This window comes from Notolepis coatsorum, assembly GCF_963971535.1.
Source record: "Notolepis coatsorum genome assembly, chromosome: 18".
Classification (NCBI taxonomy): domain Eukaryota; kingdom Metazoa; phylum Chordata; class Actinopteri; order Aulopiformes; family Paralepididae; genus Notolepis; species Notolepis coatsorum.
Window position 1 is genome coordinate 35333017 of NC_140182.1, and position 16498 is coordinate 35349514.

At 46.7% G+C, this 16498-nt stretch overlaps 1 protein-coding gene across 2 annotated transcripts in view; it reads right to left on the reverse strand.

Moving 5' to 3' along the window:
* The window catches only part of ferry3 (FERRY endosomal RAB5 effector complex subunit 3), a 79466-nt gene that overhangs the window by 2644 nt on the left and 60324 nt on the right, over window positions 1–16498 (reverse strand). The window contains exons 10-13 of one of the 2 annotated variants that reach the window (XM_084334398.1): window positions 10266–10334; window positions 8777–8979; window positions 4921–4978; window positions 3101–3168 (exon numbers count right to left, since the gene is read on the reverse strand). In XM_084334398.1, coding sequence (XP_084190524.1) covers window positions 3101–3168; window positions 4921–4978; window positions 8777–8979; window positions 10266–10334 — 398 coding nt within the window. The remainder of the gene's footprint in view (window positions 1–3100; window positions 3169–4920; window positions 4979–8776; window positions 8980–10265; window positions 10335–16498) is intronic. The other variant, XM_084334399.1, reaches the window with a different exon arrangement.

Here is a 16498-nt window from a genome sequence, read left to right on the forward strand (position 1 = left end):
CTTTTTCATTGATATGGTGTCTGTGTGTCCGGATCCACAGGCATTACAGCGCGAAGGAAGCCTTTCTTTTTTTTTTTTTTTTTTTTTTTCCCTCCATTTTCCTCCGATTTTCTCCCATCCCAATGTTAGTCGTATGCCAATTCCCAGTCCCTTCCTGGTCGCTGCGCACTTACCCCCCACAGTCAGATCATCTGGGAGAGTGGAGGCTACCACGTGCTTCCTCCGACACACGTCCAGCCAATCACCGCTTCTTTTCACCTGGCAGCGCGGATTCTCATCGAGAGGGCGTAGCGTGTGGGAGGACCACACTATCCCCCTCGAGTCCTATCCGCGCTTAGCAGGCGCCCCGACCGAACTGTAGGAGTCGCTGTTTACAACGACCCGGACCCACCCCGCCAGCTTCTCCCACCCTCTAATACAGCCAATTGTATTAGTGCAGACGGCCAGCCAAGCTGGTGACAACCCCGGAGCTGTGAGCTGGATTCGAACAGGCGAATCCAGCTCCGGGGCTGGTGACGAACGCAATCTCCGCTCGGCCACCTAACCGCCTCGAAGGAAGCCTTTCTAAACAAAACTAGCTTTATCAACAAAAATAACTTCACATTCACAGTCAGCGAGGCTTTTCAGCGTCTCATCAAAACATGTTCCCATGCTGTGAGGTGGAAGCGAGCAGCAAAACAGGAAGCGGCAGGGTTCATGAGGAAATGCGGTCTTATCATGAGATATAGGCTACCGGTTGTTTCAGCGATAGTCTCGTTTGTTTATTTTATATATACAAAGGTGAAAAAAGGAGTAGAACGCGATCACCTCACTTGACTTGACACTGGGTGCTGTAACCTCTGATACTATACATAAAAAATAGGGAAACAAGTCCAGGCACGCACTCCAGGTTTTTCAAATGTATTGGCAGCCTGAAATCATGACACACCTTCTTGCATGCAAGCCATTTCTGCAGATGTGTTCACACCGAACGCCAAAACCTATCCGCCAACTTTCAGCAAAATCGGATAAGAAATGTGCAAGTTATCGCGGTTACAAACAGACAGATAGACACACACCGACACAAGTGATGACAATATCCCCTTTGCACTTAGAGTGCGATTATAGAAATGAAGGTTAAATGCTCCATCATTAGCAAATAAACCATTAGAGATATGACCCCAAGCCTGAAGCGCGCGCGCGCGCACACACACACACACACACACACACACACACACACACACACACACACACACACACACACACACACACACACACACACACACACACACACACACACACACACACACACACACACACACACACACACACACACACACACACACACACACACACAAATGGAGGGAAAATAACTGTTTAATCTTTTTATAACAGGTCAAGGTGCGCACGTAATACCAAAATAAAGCGGGCTTGTTTGTGTACGAGGACGTGTTAAGCGGCCTTCTCTGCGACACCAAAGGGCCCGTTTCCTGTGGACCCAGTGGCCAGGATGCTGGAAGGACGAGAGCTCTGACAGCTGGGGCTTAATAGGGAACTCACTGTGTCGCCCTGAGCATCGCTACCCTTCATATAAGCATTTTAAGTATTAATCGTTAAGTACAAACACATGCCCACCCCACCCACACTCACACACAAACACACACATACGACCACTGAGCACGGCGTGCCACACACACACAAACATGAACACACACACAAACATGAACACACACCATATATTTAGCCTCTGTGCCCTGTTGAGGTGTAAAAAACAATGCTGTTTTAGAGGTGCTATTTTGAACGGTGTCGGAGCGGACGGCTGGCGGCGGGGGCCCACACGTCAAGAGGCCCTTTGATGCAGTGGGTTTTGTCCCCTCGACCTGTCAACATGTGTAATCACACTATAAGCCGCGCTGCCGAGCCGAGCATATCATAACATTACAATCTATGGGGAGACGAGCGCCGGTTAAGCCCGCCATTACGGCCACAGTGCGGGGCGCTAAAGACCATCCCTGTGATGTGAGCATTCAAGGCCGGGTTGTCTTTTAACACTACATTCCTTTTAGCGCAGCATCTGTAGCGAGGCCCTACATTCATTCAGGAGCCCGTCAAGGCGAGGCGAAGGTCACCTTTACGTTGTAGCATCCATCCCCTGGTAAACAGATCTGGTCTCAGAATGACCCTGAATATAATGTTCTTTTATCACCGTAGTGAAACCAAATCTGTTCAAAGAGAGCCCAGCAGTGTTTTCCCAACCCATCTCCGTTTGGCTGCGCTCTAAGGGTGTGTACCGCGAGGCATAGAAAATTCAGCATCAGGCTAGCCAAGTATTGATACTAATAAGATGAAGTATTGAACCGATGTTAACAGCTGGGTATCGAGATATTTCTAGTATCTGTGTATCATGCAACACTAGTAAAGACATTTATTTTGACATTCTGATTTAAGAACTTTCTAAATAAAAGTAAATCTATCTGACTGCTTGTATTAAGTAAAAAGTAGCCATGTGCAGTAATATAGATTATAAAATTGAGGATGTAATATATTATTGAGCTGCATCGAGATGCATCGTAGAATAGAATCGAATCGTGGACAGCTGAATCGTAATCGAATGGAATGGTGAGGCCAGTGAAGGTTCACAGCTCTACTAAGGGTGCGTACCGCGAGGCCAAGTGGGCCTTTGTTTAGAGGCGTGCCGTAAGGACCATGTTGCGGTTGGGGTGAATTCACCTTCAATTAACTACCACACTACAGACGGTTAACCGTCTGTAGTGTGGTAGTGAAAGGGTTAACCTTCTGTATTGTTGCAGTGCAAGGGTTAACCCTTTGGTAGTGTGGTAGTGAAAGGGTTAAAAGCATTCTGGGGGCTCTATGCTTCTCTCTGTCTCTCTGCATGTGAATCTCTCAGCGCATCGCTATGAAATCCATGTCCCACGCACAGAGAAAATAGACTCCAGCAGACACCTACCCCCCACCCCCTTCCCCCCACCCTCCGCGGTGCGCGGTCGACGTGGAGTATAGCAGTGGATAGCAGTGCCTATTCACACGGGGCACCCGAGTGAAGCGGGTTTCAAGGTGCCTTCGCTCGTAGTGCGTCGTTCCAGCGATTAGACACACTCACCTGAGGCACTAGGAACTGCACCGTCCGCGAGATCCCACCATCCCATGACGCCATCTCCATCATGAAGCCTGCGGAGGAGAAAAACAAAGCAGTCAGACGAACGCACCGTACCGCATGCCCCCTGGCAACTCAATTCCTCAAAGACATCCGCATTGTTTGCTGCATGGAGCGTCACCAGTGTTGTAGTCGAGTCACTAAATCGAGTCCGTTTAAAAGGGAATTTATTTACTTTGTGACACAATAGCCAAACAAATGCACTAGCCATCAATATCTTATGCCAAATAATTAGGGCATACCCCCCCACCCCCCAAAAAAGGAAATACTGTATTTATCAATGAACAAGTCTGCACCTTCAGAGTCCGAATGCAGTCAATCAGTGCTCAAGTCCAAGTCGAGTCACGAGTCCTGACAATCAGTCTAGGACTCAGACTCGAATCCGAAGTCCTGGACTCGAGGACTACAACACTGATTGTCACTGTTGCGGTGCTGTTCATAGCTTCCGTGCAGCTCCGGTGGCGCGTATCGGGTGAATGTTGCGTTCCCAAGGTTTTCTGTCTCTTTGACATTCGTGTGATGGCTGCGTTATCTGCGGAGAGCTTCGCAAAGTTTAGTTTTTCTGGGCTGGTGCAGGGAGGCTCGTCTGGACCCTCACTGTGAGCCTGTCCACACAAGGATTCGGCCACAAGTGCTTCAAGGATATGGCTATGTGATCATTTCTTAATACGATTTCCTCTGTTTTCTATTGGGGGTGACAGTGGCTCAGGAGGTAGAGCAGTCGTCTGGTAATCCGGAGGTTCCCAGGTTCAATTCCCGCTCCTCCCGGGCAGTGTGTCGAAGTGTCCTTGAGCAAGACACTTAACCCCTAATTGCTCCCGATGTGCAGGTTGGTTCGTTGCATGGTTGCCTCCGCCATCGGTGTGTGAATGGGTAAAATGTGAGGAACAAATTGTAAAGCGCCTTGGATAAAAGCTTCTATATAAATGCAGCCATTTACAATTTACCATTCTATTGACATGGTTTCTGTGTGACCGGATCCACAGGAGCTTTGCTGAAGGCATTACAGCGCAAAGGAAGCCTTTCCAAACAAAACTTGCTTCATCAACAAAAATAACTTCACGTTCACAGTTAGCAACACAAATCTTCCCATGCTGTGAGGCGGAAGCGAGCAGCAAAACAGGAAGCGGCAGGGTTCATGATTAAATGTGGTCTTATCATGAGAAATAGGCTACCGGTTGTTTCAGCGATGTATTATTCTTAATTTCTTAATACAGCCGCAATGAGCATTTTTCCACTTTTCCTTTGATTCACGGCTATGTTGAATGTTCAAGATACAAGATACAAGTTTTATTTGTCACGGCATACAGGTATACAGTAAAATGCGGGGGGTCTTGCCCGCAACGATGTGCATAATACAATAGTAATAATATATAATAAGAATCCAACCAAGAGCGACATTGTGCAATAAACAAGTAAACAAAGTAGGGCATATCGGTATCTGTACATGAGTTATTTACAGAGCATGGTAGGACATGCTAGGTCCTGTGGTAGTGCAGTACACTGTTAGCTACGGATGAGGCACTGGGTCTTTATGTACACTGCTATACAATGCTATATTATACAATCTCAAGATCTGTTATAATATAGCAAAGGTAATATAGCAGAATACACAATCGGACACAAACATGAAACATCTCCACGAAAGGGCGTTAGATGAGTCTGATATGACAAAAGATTTCTCAAGGTGACATGGAAACGGATGTAAAAGAAACATTCTCGAATTAAATCTGTGGAGAAGCCAGGGCTTCTTGCTTTCTTCGTACCTTTGACACATTTGAAGACCAGCTCGGCCCTCTTCAGGCACCATGGGATGGTCATCTCCTGTTCCAGAGGGAGAGGAAGAATTAGGAGAAGGACCAGAAGTGTTACGACATGTTGAAAAAGGAAGATCTGATATTTCTTTCTCCCGCGATCAAAGCTATCCGTGTGGACTCTGGGGGGGGGGGGGGGGGGGGGGGGGGGGGGCACCCCGCTACGAAGGCCATTTCATGTATGCACGAGGAGATATAATAATGATAATCTAGCGTTGATTTCAGGATGATTAGATAATCAGCCGAAAAATTACAACGTGATGTGATGACTGGATTACACTAAAATGCCTTTTCCTGGAATTACTCAGAATCACCCAAACCATACCCATATCCAAAACGTGGAAACATGCAAGTACATTAGGTCTCAACAGGAGCAGAGTTGTCATTTACAAAAAATCTGTTTCTAAATGTAAGCTAACATATTCAATATTCATACAGCACACTCAAAGCGGTCTATCGTTTATTTGTTGTGATGAGTATTATTTGTTGTGAAGAGTTTGCCCACATTTGCTTTCATCACGCCAGAGGAATTTCTCGCTCGAAATGTGAAAATGCTGTTGAGAAACACCACTTCGCCTCATTTGGTGCCGCCCAGAGCGAAGCCGCGTCCGTCTCGTTCCGTTCGCCTCCCTCCGTCGACTCCGCGTGCCTTCATCTCTGTACTGTACGTGCTCCACATATGAGTTTAACAGCCACGGAGGACCTCGCATGGCCGCTCTATAATACCCTCACTGTGTCCACTAACTCCTATACATGCATTACATCCACCGAGCCCTTCTCCTCGGCCTAGCCACTGTGTCAAACTGTTCTCACGGGAGAAAGAGACCGAATCTAGACGCGGAGGCACGGCCTCGCAGTGTGCATTTCCGTTCCAGAAAAATAGAATGCAAGAATAGACGCGTACAAACGAGCCGATATCCCCGGTGGGGGCGTTGAACAGGAGACGCCAGATGGAAAGTCTTTGAAATGAAAGAGAGAGGTTAACAATTAAACGGTCTTTAGTTCCTACAGCTGCAGACGTAGGGAAGACGGGTAGATTTGTACAAACACACAGAGTCTTGCTCGGACACGAGGGGGGGGGGGGGGGGAGACGTGTCTCTGGGCGTGTTGGGGCACAGCGACGGCAGTGTGTGCACATCAGGCGGGGGGGCCTGTTGAGAAATCACACTGCGTCTCGCTGGGTCGCCGTGTTCATTCTCCATTTTCATTTTCAATCACAAAGTACCTGAAATGAAAGCGTCCTTCCGAGACAAAAAAAAAAAGAAGAAGAAGGAAATTCCTCCTCTATTCTCTTATCAATGCTCAACCCACTCAAAGCTTCTCACATCAGAAGGGCTTTCAATTTTCAAATATGAAAGCAAATCCACCTCCTAAGTTGAAAAGATGTTGACCTAAACCCGGTCGGGTTCAGACTCATTCAGCCCGTCTTTGAAAAGCCTGCCGCTGTTCTTCCACCCTGCTGTGTGTGTGTGTGGTGTGTGTGCCTGTGTGTGTGTGTGTGTGTGTGTGTGTGTGTGTGTGTGTGTGTGTGTGTGTGTGTGGCTGTGTGTGTGGCTGTGTGTGTGTGTGTGTGTGTGTGTGTGTGTGTGTGTGTGTGTGTGTGTGTGTGTGTGTGTGTGTGTGTGTGTGTGTGTGTGTGTGGCTGTGTGTGTGGCCGTGTGTGTGTGTGTGTGTGTGTGTGTGTGTGTGTGTGTGTGTGTGTGTGTGTGTGTGTGTGTGTGTGTGTGTGTGTGTACACACAGAGGGCTTGAGTAAACACAACAGTTCACGACTCTGCCCTCCTCGTTTCGGTGCGGAAACCAAAGAAATGCTGCGGCTGAATTCACGAGCAGCGCCGAACGCGACGGGAGGAGAGGGATGAAAGGCGGAGAAGAAGAAGAGAAGAAGAAGAAGAGAAGAAGAGGGCACAGGGGGGACGGCACCCATCGACCGCAATCTCACAACTTATCACTCATCCGTACCTTCTTTCTTGTGTCGCAGAAGACCGCTTAACACGGTTTAACCTAAAGTGCAGAATCTAAAGAAATGTCTGTGTGTGTGTAGGTGTGTGTGTGTGTGTGTACCAATATCAGACAGAGCTGCCAAAAACACATGTTCTAAACAGATACAGTAACACACTATGTCTCTTGTCTTGCATGTGCAGTCCTTTTCACTTCTTGACTGAGTACCTTGCTTGCCCTGACCTGTCACCACCACAAATAATGTAAGAACTAAGGGATTTAAAAAATTGCTGCCAACAATACCAATACAGAATAGTCAACTTTAAAGAGGCATTTAGCCAATTTTCCACATCGCCTCCCCCTTTGAGAAACTCCACTGCATGATATCACCTGCAGACGCCATTTCCTCCACTAGTTCCAACTCGAGGAAAGTTGAAAGAACTGTGGCAGCAGTTCACTAGAGGTCTGCACAGGCGGGGGGGGGGGGGGGGGGGGGGGGGGGGGGTATGTGGCCAAGCTCTCTTACGTCAGATTATAGGCCTGGAGGTATACTGAATATAAAGGTGTACCATCATAGATCCATGCGTCGTCCACGATATATAGGCTACATATTGTGAAACCCTTTCTTCTTTTTTTGGGGCAAATTGCTTTATTTGATAGGACATTGGGGGTAGAGAGAAGGGGGATGACCTGAAACAAAGCCAGATTCAAACCAAGGCATTGCAATTACATGTGAATGAGCCAGTAGGACGCCCACTGTATTTTAAAGTTAATACAAAAATGGTGATATGATATTTTGGCCATATCACCATATCACATGTCTCCCTCACAACAGAATCATAGGATTAGGCTTGGAAATAGGCACAATGGCGCTTCAAGTATTAATTTATCCATTCGATTCACTGAAAAGCACAGACCTAGATCATTTGGACATAAATGATCAGGATATAATCCATTTTCTCCATTAGAGATATTAATATATTAAGTTATGTGTCAGAAATGCTGGAAATCAAGTGGCTTCGCTTTGATTTCTGACATGTTTTCGGTATTAACTGGGGAAATATTTGGGAGATTCACCCCCATACGGATACGAATATATCCGATAACAGTGTCAGTATAAATGAAAATGGACTGCATTTATATAGCGCTTTTATCCAAAGCATTTTACAACTTTTGCCTCACATTCACCCATTCACTCACACTCATTATAGGCAAATATGCAAGGTGTCAACCTGCTCATCAGGAGCAGTTAGGGGTCAAGTGTCTTGCGACACGCTCCCGGAATCAAACCGGGCACCAGACGACCGCTCTCTACCTCCTGGACCATGTGTGGGTGTGTTCCTACTGAGAAGCTCTACCTCCTGGACCACGTGTGGGTGTGTTCCTACTGAGAAGCTCTACCTCCTGGACCACGTGTGGGTGTGTTCCTACTGAGAAGCTCTCTACCTCCTGGACCACGTGTGGGTGTGTTCCTACTGAGAAGCTCTCTACCTCCTGGACCACGTGTGGGTGTGTTCCTACTGAGAAGCTCTCTACCTCCTGGACCACGTGTGGGTGTGTTCCTACTGAGAAGCTCTACCTCCTGGACCAGGTGTGGGTGTGTTCCTACTGAGAAGCTCTCTACCTCCTGGACCACGTGTGGGTGTGTTCCTACTGAGAAGCTCTCTACCTCCTGGACCACGTGTGGGTGTGTTCCTACTGAGAAGCTCTCTACCTCCTGGACCACGTGTGGGTGTGTTCCTACTGTGAAGCTCTCTACCTCCTGGACCATGTGTGGGTGTGTTCCTACTGAGAAGCTCTCTACCTCCTGGACCACGTGTGGGTGTGTTCCTACTGAGAAGCACCCCCTGCACCCCCTGCCCCCTCACCTCTGACATGTCGTGCACCAGCAGCAGCGGGATGGTGATGGTGGTGACGTCGTGGGTGCAGCAGACCTTCAGGATGTTCCTCAGGCCCATGATGGCCGGGTCGCGGGCCGTGATGTTCCCCGAGCGCACGTTGTCGTCCACGCACAGGTGGAACACGATGTGGACCTCCGACAGGTTGGAGTGGCGCGAGATGTAGAACTCGCCTAGGGACGGAGGGAGCAGGGTGGGAGGACAGGAAAGAGAGCGAGCGCAGAGATGCAAGTTAAAAGCCAGTGTGGTCTAATGCAGGGGAACCCCGAAGGGGGTCACAAAGAGATATACAGATAGATTATCACGTTCACAATCTTTGGTATAGATGCATTTTCCCTGTGAAATTATGAATATTTGAATCCCCAATCATGAATCAAGTTAGATACCCTGAAAATGTAAATAAAGAACATGTCAAAGCTCACCACTCTGTCTATGCTTGACTATCAAGGGTCACAAAGTCCCTACGTTTCCATAGCAGAACCCACCAGAAGAGGTGTCTTTTTGTTCAGGACACACCAAACCTTTGGTGAAGTCCAGGAAATGACCACAGAATTGTTGATGAAAATGTATGTATTATTATTATTAGTTTGTTCACAGATCACCTTTGACTTAGACACCATTCAACACTAAACGTGTATTTTTGTTTGTTTGTTTTCATCCCATGACTGAAAACCACTGGTCTAAGCTGTTTTTTTTCTTTTTTTTTACCTTTATTTACCCAGGGTAGGTTCGCTGAGCACGGATTCTCTTTTTCAGCTACGCCCTGCTTCACATTCACACAGTTCCATTCACACCTGGGAGTAAAACCACAGTCCGACACCATTGGCCACTGAGCAACTCCACTGGAGCAGTTTGGGGTTAAGTGCCTTGCGCAAGGGCACTTCAGCGGTTGGTGTTAAGGGGATGGGATAGAGTTATGAATTCACTTCCCCAGCCCAGATTTTTCCTGCCGGTCCCGGGGATCGAACCGGCGACCTTCCGGTCACAAACCCGCTTCTCTAACCTTTAGGCCACCGCTGCCCTGTATGTTGATTATTATTATTATAATTTTTCTTTTACTGTTCCTACCATCTCCCGCAGACCCCCTCCCTGCTGAACAGGCACCGCCACTGATCAATAGGAGGCACTATTGCAACGACCGGGACTCGTACCCCACCAGCTTCCCACCTGCAAACACTGTCCGACTCGTAGGCACGACTGACCAAGCCGGAGGTAATGTTGCCTGGAATTGAACCCGGGTCTCTACGGTAGTAAGCGAGTGCTTAGACCTCTACACCACCCAGCCGCACCCTGTATGTTGATGATCACATGATCAGACCGGCCCACCACAAATAAGACCCAAACTACTAAAACAACACATTAAAAGTGTGGGCCTTGGCATCCTTCTTTCCACTATTCAACCTCGGCCACCCGCCAGAAATAGGCTAAGAACCCATGAGAAACGAGGGAGCACCATTACCTGGTAGGATATTAGACGGATTTCTCTCAATGGTTTTGTTCTTATCGTCGCTGCCGTTCCTTAGAACCTCTGTGAGGGAACAAAACAGAAGACAGATTAGCTGGATCAGGGTGGAAAACGAGTGTGGGAGCACAGCCCATAAAGGCTCTTAATGACAATAGTAATGGCAGTGCGGTACTTTCCATACAAGGCCCAGTGGCCGGGGGGGGGAGTTTCTATACACGGCTCCACTTCAAATAGGCCACTCAGCCTGGACCGTGATAAGGATCTTTCCAACAACACATTGGCATTGATTGTCAAAGGAGCCTTGTCCGTCCCGACACATTCAGTCCTTCACATACAGATAGCACGTCTCTGACAGAGCATGTCTCTGACACTCTCATGCTCCAACTCTGTAAAAGGCCCCTTGCGTTAAATTGATATTCACTCTTACTTGCTGCACACTCTCCTGTTTGTTCTTTTAAAGAACATGCTCGATTTATTCTCTAGAGAGAGGATGTAGACAAACACTTACTACACTAATATAATATATCATACATAGAGAGAATGTAGACAAATGCATTCCTTTTTGAATACATTGAGCCATCATGAATAAACAAGTGTTTTGTTTTTTTCTTCTGTACTCTTAGGATAATAAGTAAAGATCTCATCTGAAATATGGTTGTCTACAGCAGTGGTTCCCAAAGTGGGGGTCGCGAGCCGCCGCGGGGGGGTCGCCAGATGATTAAAAAAATTATAATAATAAATAAAAAATCCAAAATAAAAAAAAAATTATGTATGCAGTCAGGCCACTGAACTTAGAAGCAGGCCAGGCCAGTGTTTCTAGTTGGAGCGGCGCAATAGTTAGATAACCTAGGTGGGGAACAACCAGGAGATCACTGCAACTCACACATAAGTTGGAGAACTATCTCTCTCTCTTGCTCACACAAAAATCCATCAAAATCAGTGTTGTTGCTAATCATTGACACATGCTAGCCTGTAATAATCCCCCCCAGAAAAATCGACTTTGCAAATATATGCCATCACACACACTGGCATTTAAAGGGTTAGAATTATAAATGAATATGTGGTGTTATGATCAGGGTTGAAGTTGAATAAAAGATTGTATTATTTTCTATCTGACATTACAAAAAAACAGAAAATCCATCAAAATCAGTGTTGTTGCTAATCATACTATGCTAGCCTGTTTTTTTAACAATAATTTGTGATGCCATCACAAACACTGGCATTTAAAGGGTACAAATAAAAAAATGCCTGCACCAGAATGCAGGAAATTAAGTCTTTGTAACAAAAAAAATCCTGGTGGGGGACCCCCCGCTTAAAAAGTGGCCTGACTGGGGCTATATTTCGCACTATATTTCCTGGCCTGAATGATTTCCCCAGTCTGGCCCTGGTTAAAAGCCTCCAATGCTTATTAGTGTGTGTGCATTTGAACGTTTGCATGTTTCAACCATACATTTCCATTTATAAAAAAATAAATAATAATAATTTTTTTACCTCCTATAATAGTGGGGGTCGCGGCTCTCTGACAGTTATTTTGGGGGTCGCGGCCTGAAAACTTTGGGAACCCCTGGTCTACAGCAGTGATTTCTAGATAAATTACAAATAATAGAAGAGAGTTATAAGGCGAGCCTGGATGAGCTTTTCTCTGTTGAGGACTTAGCACATAAAAAGTATCCAAAGCTCCAAATCCCCAGGCTCTGATGGGTTTACTTCTGAATTCATCAAGGCCTTCTCAAAATGAATCTCTGCAGTGTTGCTTGACATCTTTAATGAGGCTTTTGAGGCCAAGACTCTTCCTCTCGCCTTTTATCAGGCATCCATATCACTTCTATTAACTCATTCAGCGCCAGTCACGATGATAGTCGGGTTGCGTGTATCACTTCCGCAACGGATTTACGCAGATTTCGGTTTCCGGGTTCCTCTGATTGGCCGCGACCCCCACGTGACGCGCCCCCCTATCCACCGCTGCTGCTGCCTCTGCCCTGTGTGTTGCCGCGCGGCATGGACTTGACTGCCGGCCGTGAGATATGAAGACAGAGCCGCAAATTGAACATGCAGTGAGTCTGCGACGACAACAACCCAATAATCAACACTCGAAACAGCTATTACCAGACAATTACAACAGCAGTGGTGCCTGCTTCGATGCAGACCAGAGAAAGACTTTTGTCTTGTTTACATCAGGTTCATTCATTCATTCATTCTCCTCCCGATGTGTTCGTTCAACTCAGACCAGCCGCTCTATCGGAGATAGGATCACATTGTGTCATGTTTTGTATATGTTTATTATTCCGAATAGATCTATGCAGGCTTATAGCCTATAATACGTGACATTTGAAGCAGGCACCACTGCTGTTGTATATAGAGATATGAAGACAATTTTAACTGGGTATAGGAAGGCAGTAATAATAAACACTCAAACAGCTATTACCAGACAATTACAACAGCAGTGGTGCCTGCTTCAAATGTCACGTATTATAGGCTATAAGCCTGTGTAGATCTATTCGGAATAATAAACATATACAAAACAAGACACAATGTCATCCTATCTCCGATAGAGCGGCTGGTCTGAGTTGAACGAACACATCGGGAGGAGAATGAATGAATGAAATGAACCTGATGTAAACAAGACAAAAGTCTTTCTCTGGTCTGCATCGAAGCAGGCACCACTGCTGTTGTAATTGTCTGGTAATAGCTGTTTCGAGTGTTGATTATTGGGTTGTTGTCGTCGCAGACTCACTGCATGTTCAATTTGCGGCTCTGTCTTCATATCTCACGGCCGGCAGTCAAGTCCATGCCGCGCGGCAACACACAGGGCAGCGGCAGCAGCAGCGGTGGATAGGGGGGTGCGTCACGGCCAATCAGAGGAACCCGGAAACCGAAATCCGAGTAAATCCGTTGCGGAAGTGATACACGCAGTCGGGTTAACTTGCCATCGCTTGAGCGCCAATCACGAGTATAGTCGGGTTTTAATTGTTATTTCTTTTATTAGCGATATCCATTCATTTTCATCCATCCAGCCTGATGTTATCGTTGGGATTGCGTCTGAGCTCGCAAAAGGGCAAACACCGCCGCCTACGCCTTCCAGCGGGTATTGCACTCCACTGGGAATGGTGTAGTTTCTTTTCTGGGACGATCCGAGCCGTGCGGGCAGGGTTTAGGTGATCAGGCGAGGTAGGCAGATACAACGATGCATTGGAACAGTAACCCCGCCCGCCCGTCATTGTGAAACGGTCGGTAATGTGGTACGGACCTCCGCGAGCAGTATTTGGAATGGCGATCAGATAATTGGATTATTTCTTTTGCATTACATCAGATACAAGGTAAGAACACTATATATAAATTTGATCGTTGATCTGATATTTATTTTTACCCCGATCGACGCTGTCTCTGTGTCTGTATGTGTGGCGCGCCGGTCTAAACCACATTGCATGCTTGCACGAGGAAGGATAATAATGATGATCTAGCGTTGATTTCAGGAAGATTCGACAATCAGGCGAAAAATTACAACGTGTTTAGTGTATTCCACTAAAACGCTATTATCGTGTCTTTCTCTGGAATTACTCAGAAGCACCCAAAGTTATACTCATATTCAAAAGACTATAAAACGGAAAAGTACCGATGAAAAAACAATCCGTTTTCGTACATGTTGACTGGAAGCAACTCACTGATAATCCTATGGAGACAGGTTTGTACCTGTCAGCCTTTTAGACGTGGATGCCAAACTGTGAGCTAAGATGATTGCCACACAATTGGAAAAGGTTCTCCCATCAATTATATTGCGAGAGTTGACTGGGTTTGTCAAGGTTTTATAACTTGGATCAAATTGTTGTATCTGTCCCCTCTCGCCTCAGTGATGACCAACTCCATTAGATCTCCCTACTTCCCGCTACAACGGGGGACAAGGCAGAGTTGCCTCCTTTCCCCACTTTTATTTGTTCTTGCTATTGAGCCTTTAGCCATTGCTTTGTGTTCTCTAGAGGGTTATGAGAGAGAGTGTGCTCACCTACGGTCTACTGGTGTGGTTCTCCAGCTGCACCAGGGCAGAGAAGGAGGCCCTCCACAGAGTGGTCAAGGCTGCGAGGAGGATCACTGGAGCTAGCCTTCCAGATATCTCCACAGTCTTCACCTCCCGCTGCCTACGTCATGTGAATAACATCCTACAGGACCAGTTCCACCCAGCACACAATATTTTTCAACTGCTGCCCTCTGGTCGAAGGTACAGATCCATCCAGTCCGGTACTAGCAGACTGACCAACAGCCTCTATCCACTGGCTGTCAGGCTGCTCAACGATCAACTTACCCCCCCCCCCCCTCCCCCCCCTCGCACCCCCCATCCCCAACCCCCGGTGACATAACTCCCACTTCTACATTACAACAATAACTGTGAATCAGACTTGCATTTGCTGCACTATACACTATTCCATCCATTGCAAGCCAACGCCCCCCTCCATCCATTAACTCAGATGCAGATGACTTGTTTTGTATGTAATACATCCTTATAAGTCCATCCCCAAAATAATGTATATTTTAAGAAGATATGGTAAGATTTCCGTTCCCAATCAATGAGACTGCCCAAAGCCTTTCGTACTCACAGTTGCCATTTAGAGTAGCAACAGATTCATTTAAACACCTGGTTTAGTAGTAACAGAGTATTGGTGGCGGCACATTTTAAATAGCTTTTTCTTTTAAAACGCATTACCAGTGACCTTGAGAGGTGGTCCCATCACCCCATCACAGAATAAATGCAGTGAAAATGAATATCCTTCCAATATTCTTTATTCCATACAATTTTCAGTTGCGCTCCTTCGGCTCATTCCTCATGTTGGCTCACATGCAGAGAATCCAAGTTGGGTACAAATGGAACGCAATTGATGCCATATGACATCTCTGAATGCTCTGTTGTTCTCTCCTACGCTTCTGGCAATACATTATGTTAAGAATAATCCCATTGTGTAACACAGTCTTTGAAAATATGGTCCAATATCAGGAGAAACTATGGATGGCAGAAGGGCTCTCTGCTTGCCCCTGTTTATCCCAGCAAACCTCTTCTCCCCCTCTATTATGAATGCCTCTTTTAATATATGGAAAAGTAAGTTTAAGTTATTTAATAAATGTCTTACCCAGGGACAATGCACTACATGAATCAACATCTTCAGTTTCCACATCAATGTAAATGTGCCAGAATTAGCTAATGAGCTAGTTTTCATCTGTAGTCCCTGCCTACCATGCATGTCTTCATGGTGTGGGAGGAAACCAGAGTACCTGGAGGAAACCCATGCGAACACAGGGAGAACATGCAAACTTCTGGGGTTCGAACCCAGGACCTTCTTGCTATGAGGCAGCAGTGCTAACCACTGTGCCACCCATAGCATAGTAAGTAATGGCATAGACAATATGAAAGCCCTTTTTTTTTATCTACTTTTTCTCCTCCTATTTTTCTGTATTTTTCTCCCATCCCAATTTTTTTGTCGTTATGCCAATTCCCCCCTCCCCTTCCTGGTCGTTGCGCGCATTTCCCCCCCACTTGCCGGTCTAGGGAGCGCTGAAGTCTATCACATGCTTCCTCCGATACATGTGGAGACAGCCAGCCGCCTCTTTTCACCTGACAGCGAGGACTCTCACTGGGGAAGTGTAACGCGTGGGAGGATCACACTACCTCCCCTAGTTCCCTCCCTCGCTGTGCAGGCGCCCTGACCGACCTGTAGGAGTCGCTGTTTACAACGACCAGGACCCATCCCACCGGCTTTCCACCCGCTGACACTGCCAATTGTGTCAGTATGGACGGTCGACCAAGCCGGAGGTACCGCGGCAGCCGGATTCGATCCCACTGCCTCTGCGGTGGTAGACAGATGCTTGGTCCGCTGCGCTACCCGGCCGCCCTATGAAATATGGATTATATTAGAGCCAAAGCCATTGACCCACCACCTTCCTAGGTGTGAGTTTGGAAGAGATAAGTTGTGAACTTGTGATAATTAGATGTATTATGTTTGTGTTTGTTTTTGTAGCCCGGCCGTCACAGATGAATTGTTATGTATTGTTGTATGGATGTGTTATGTTTGTGTTTAATGGCCCTTACAACTCTATTACAGAGAACATATCAAATGTAAACTCTGGTGGATAGCTTTGTAGGGTGGAGTGACAGCAACCACCTCCAACTCAACATCAGCGAGGCCGAGGAGCTGGTGGTGGACAACCAGAGAGGCAAGAAGAGAGGCCACCCCCGCTCAGTC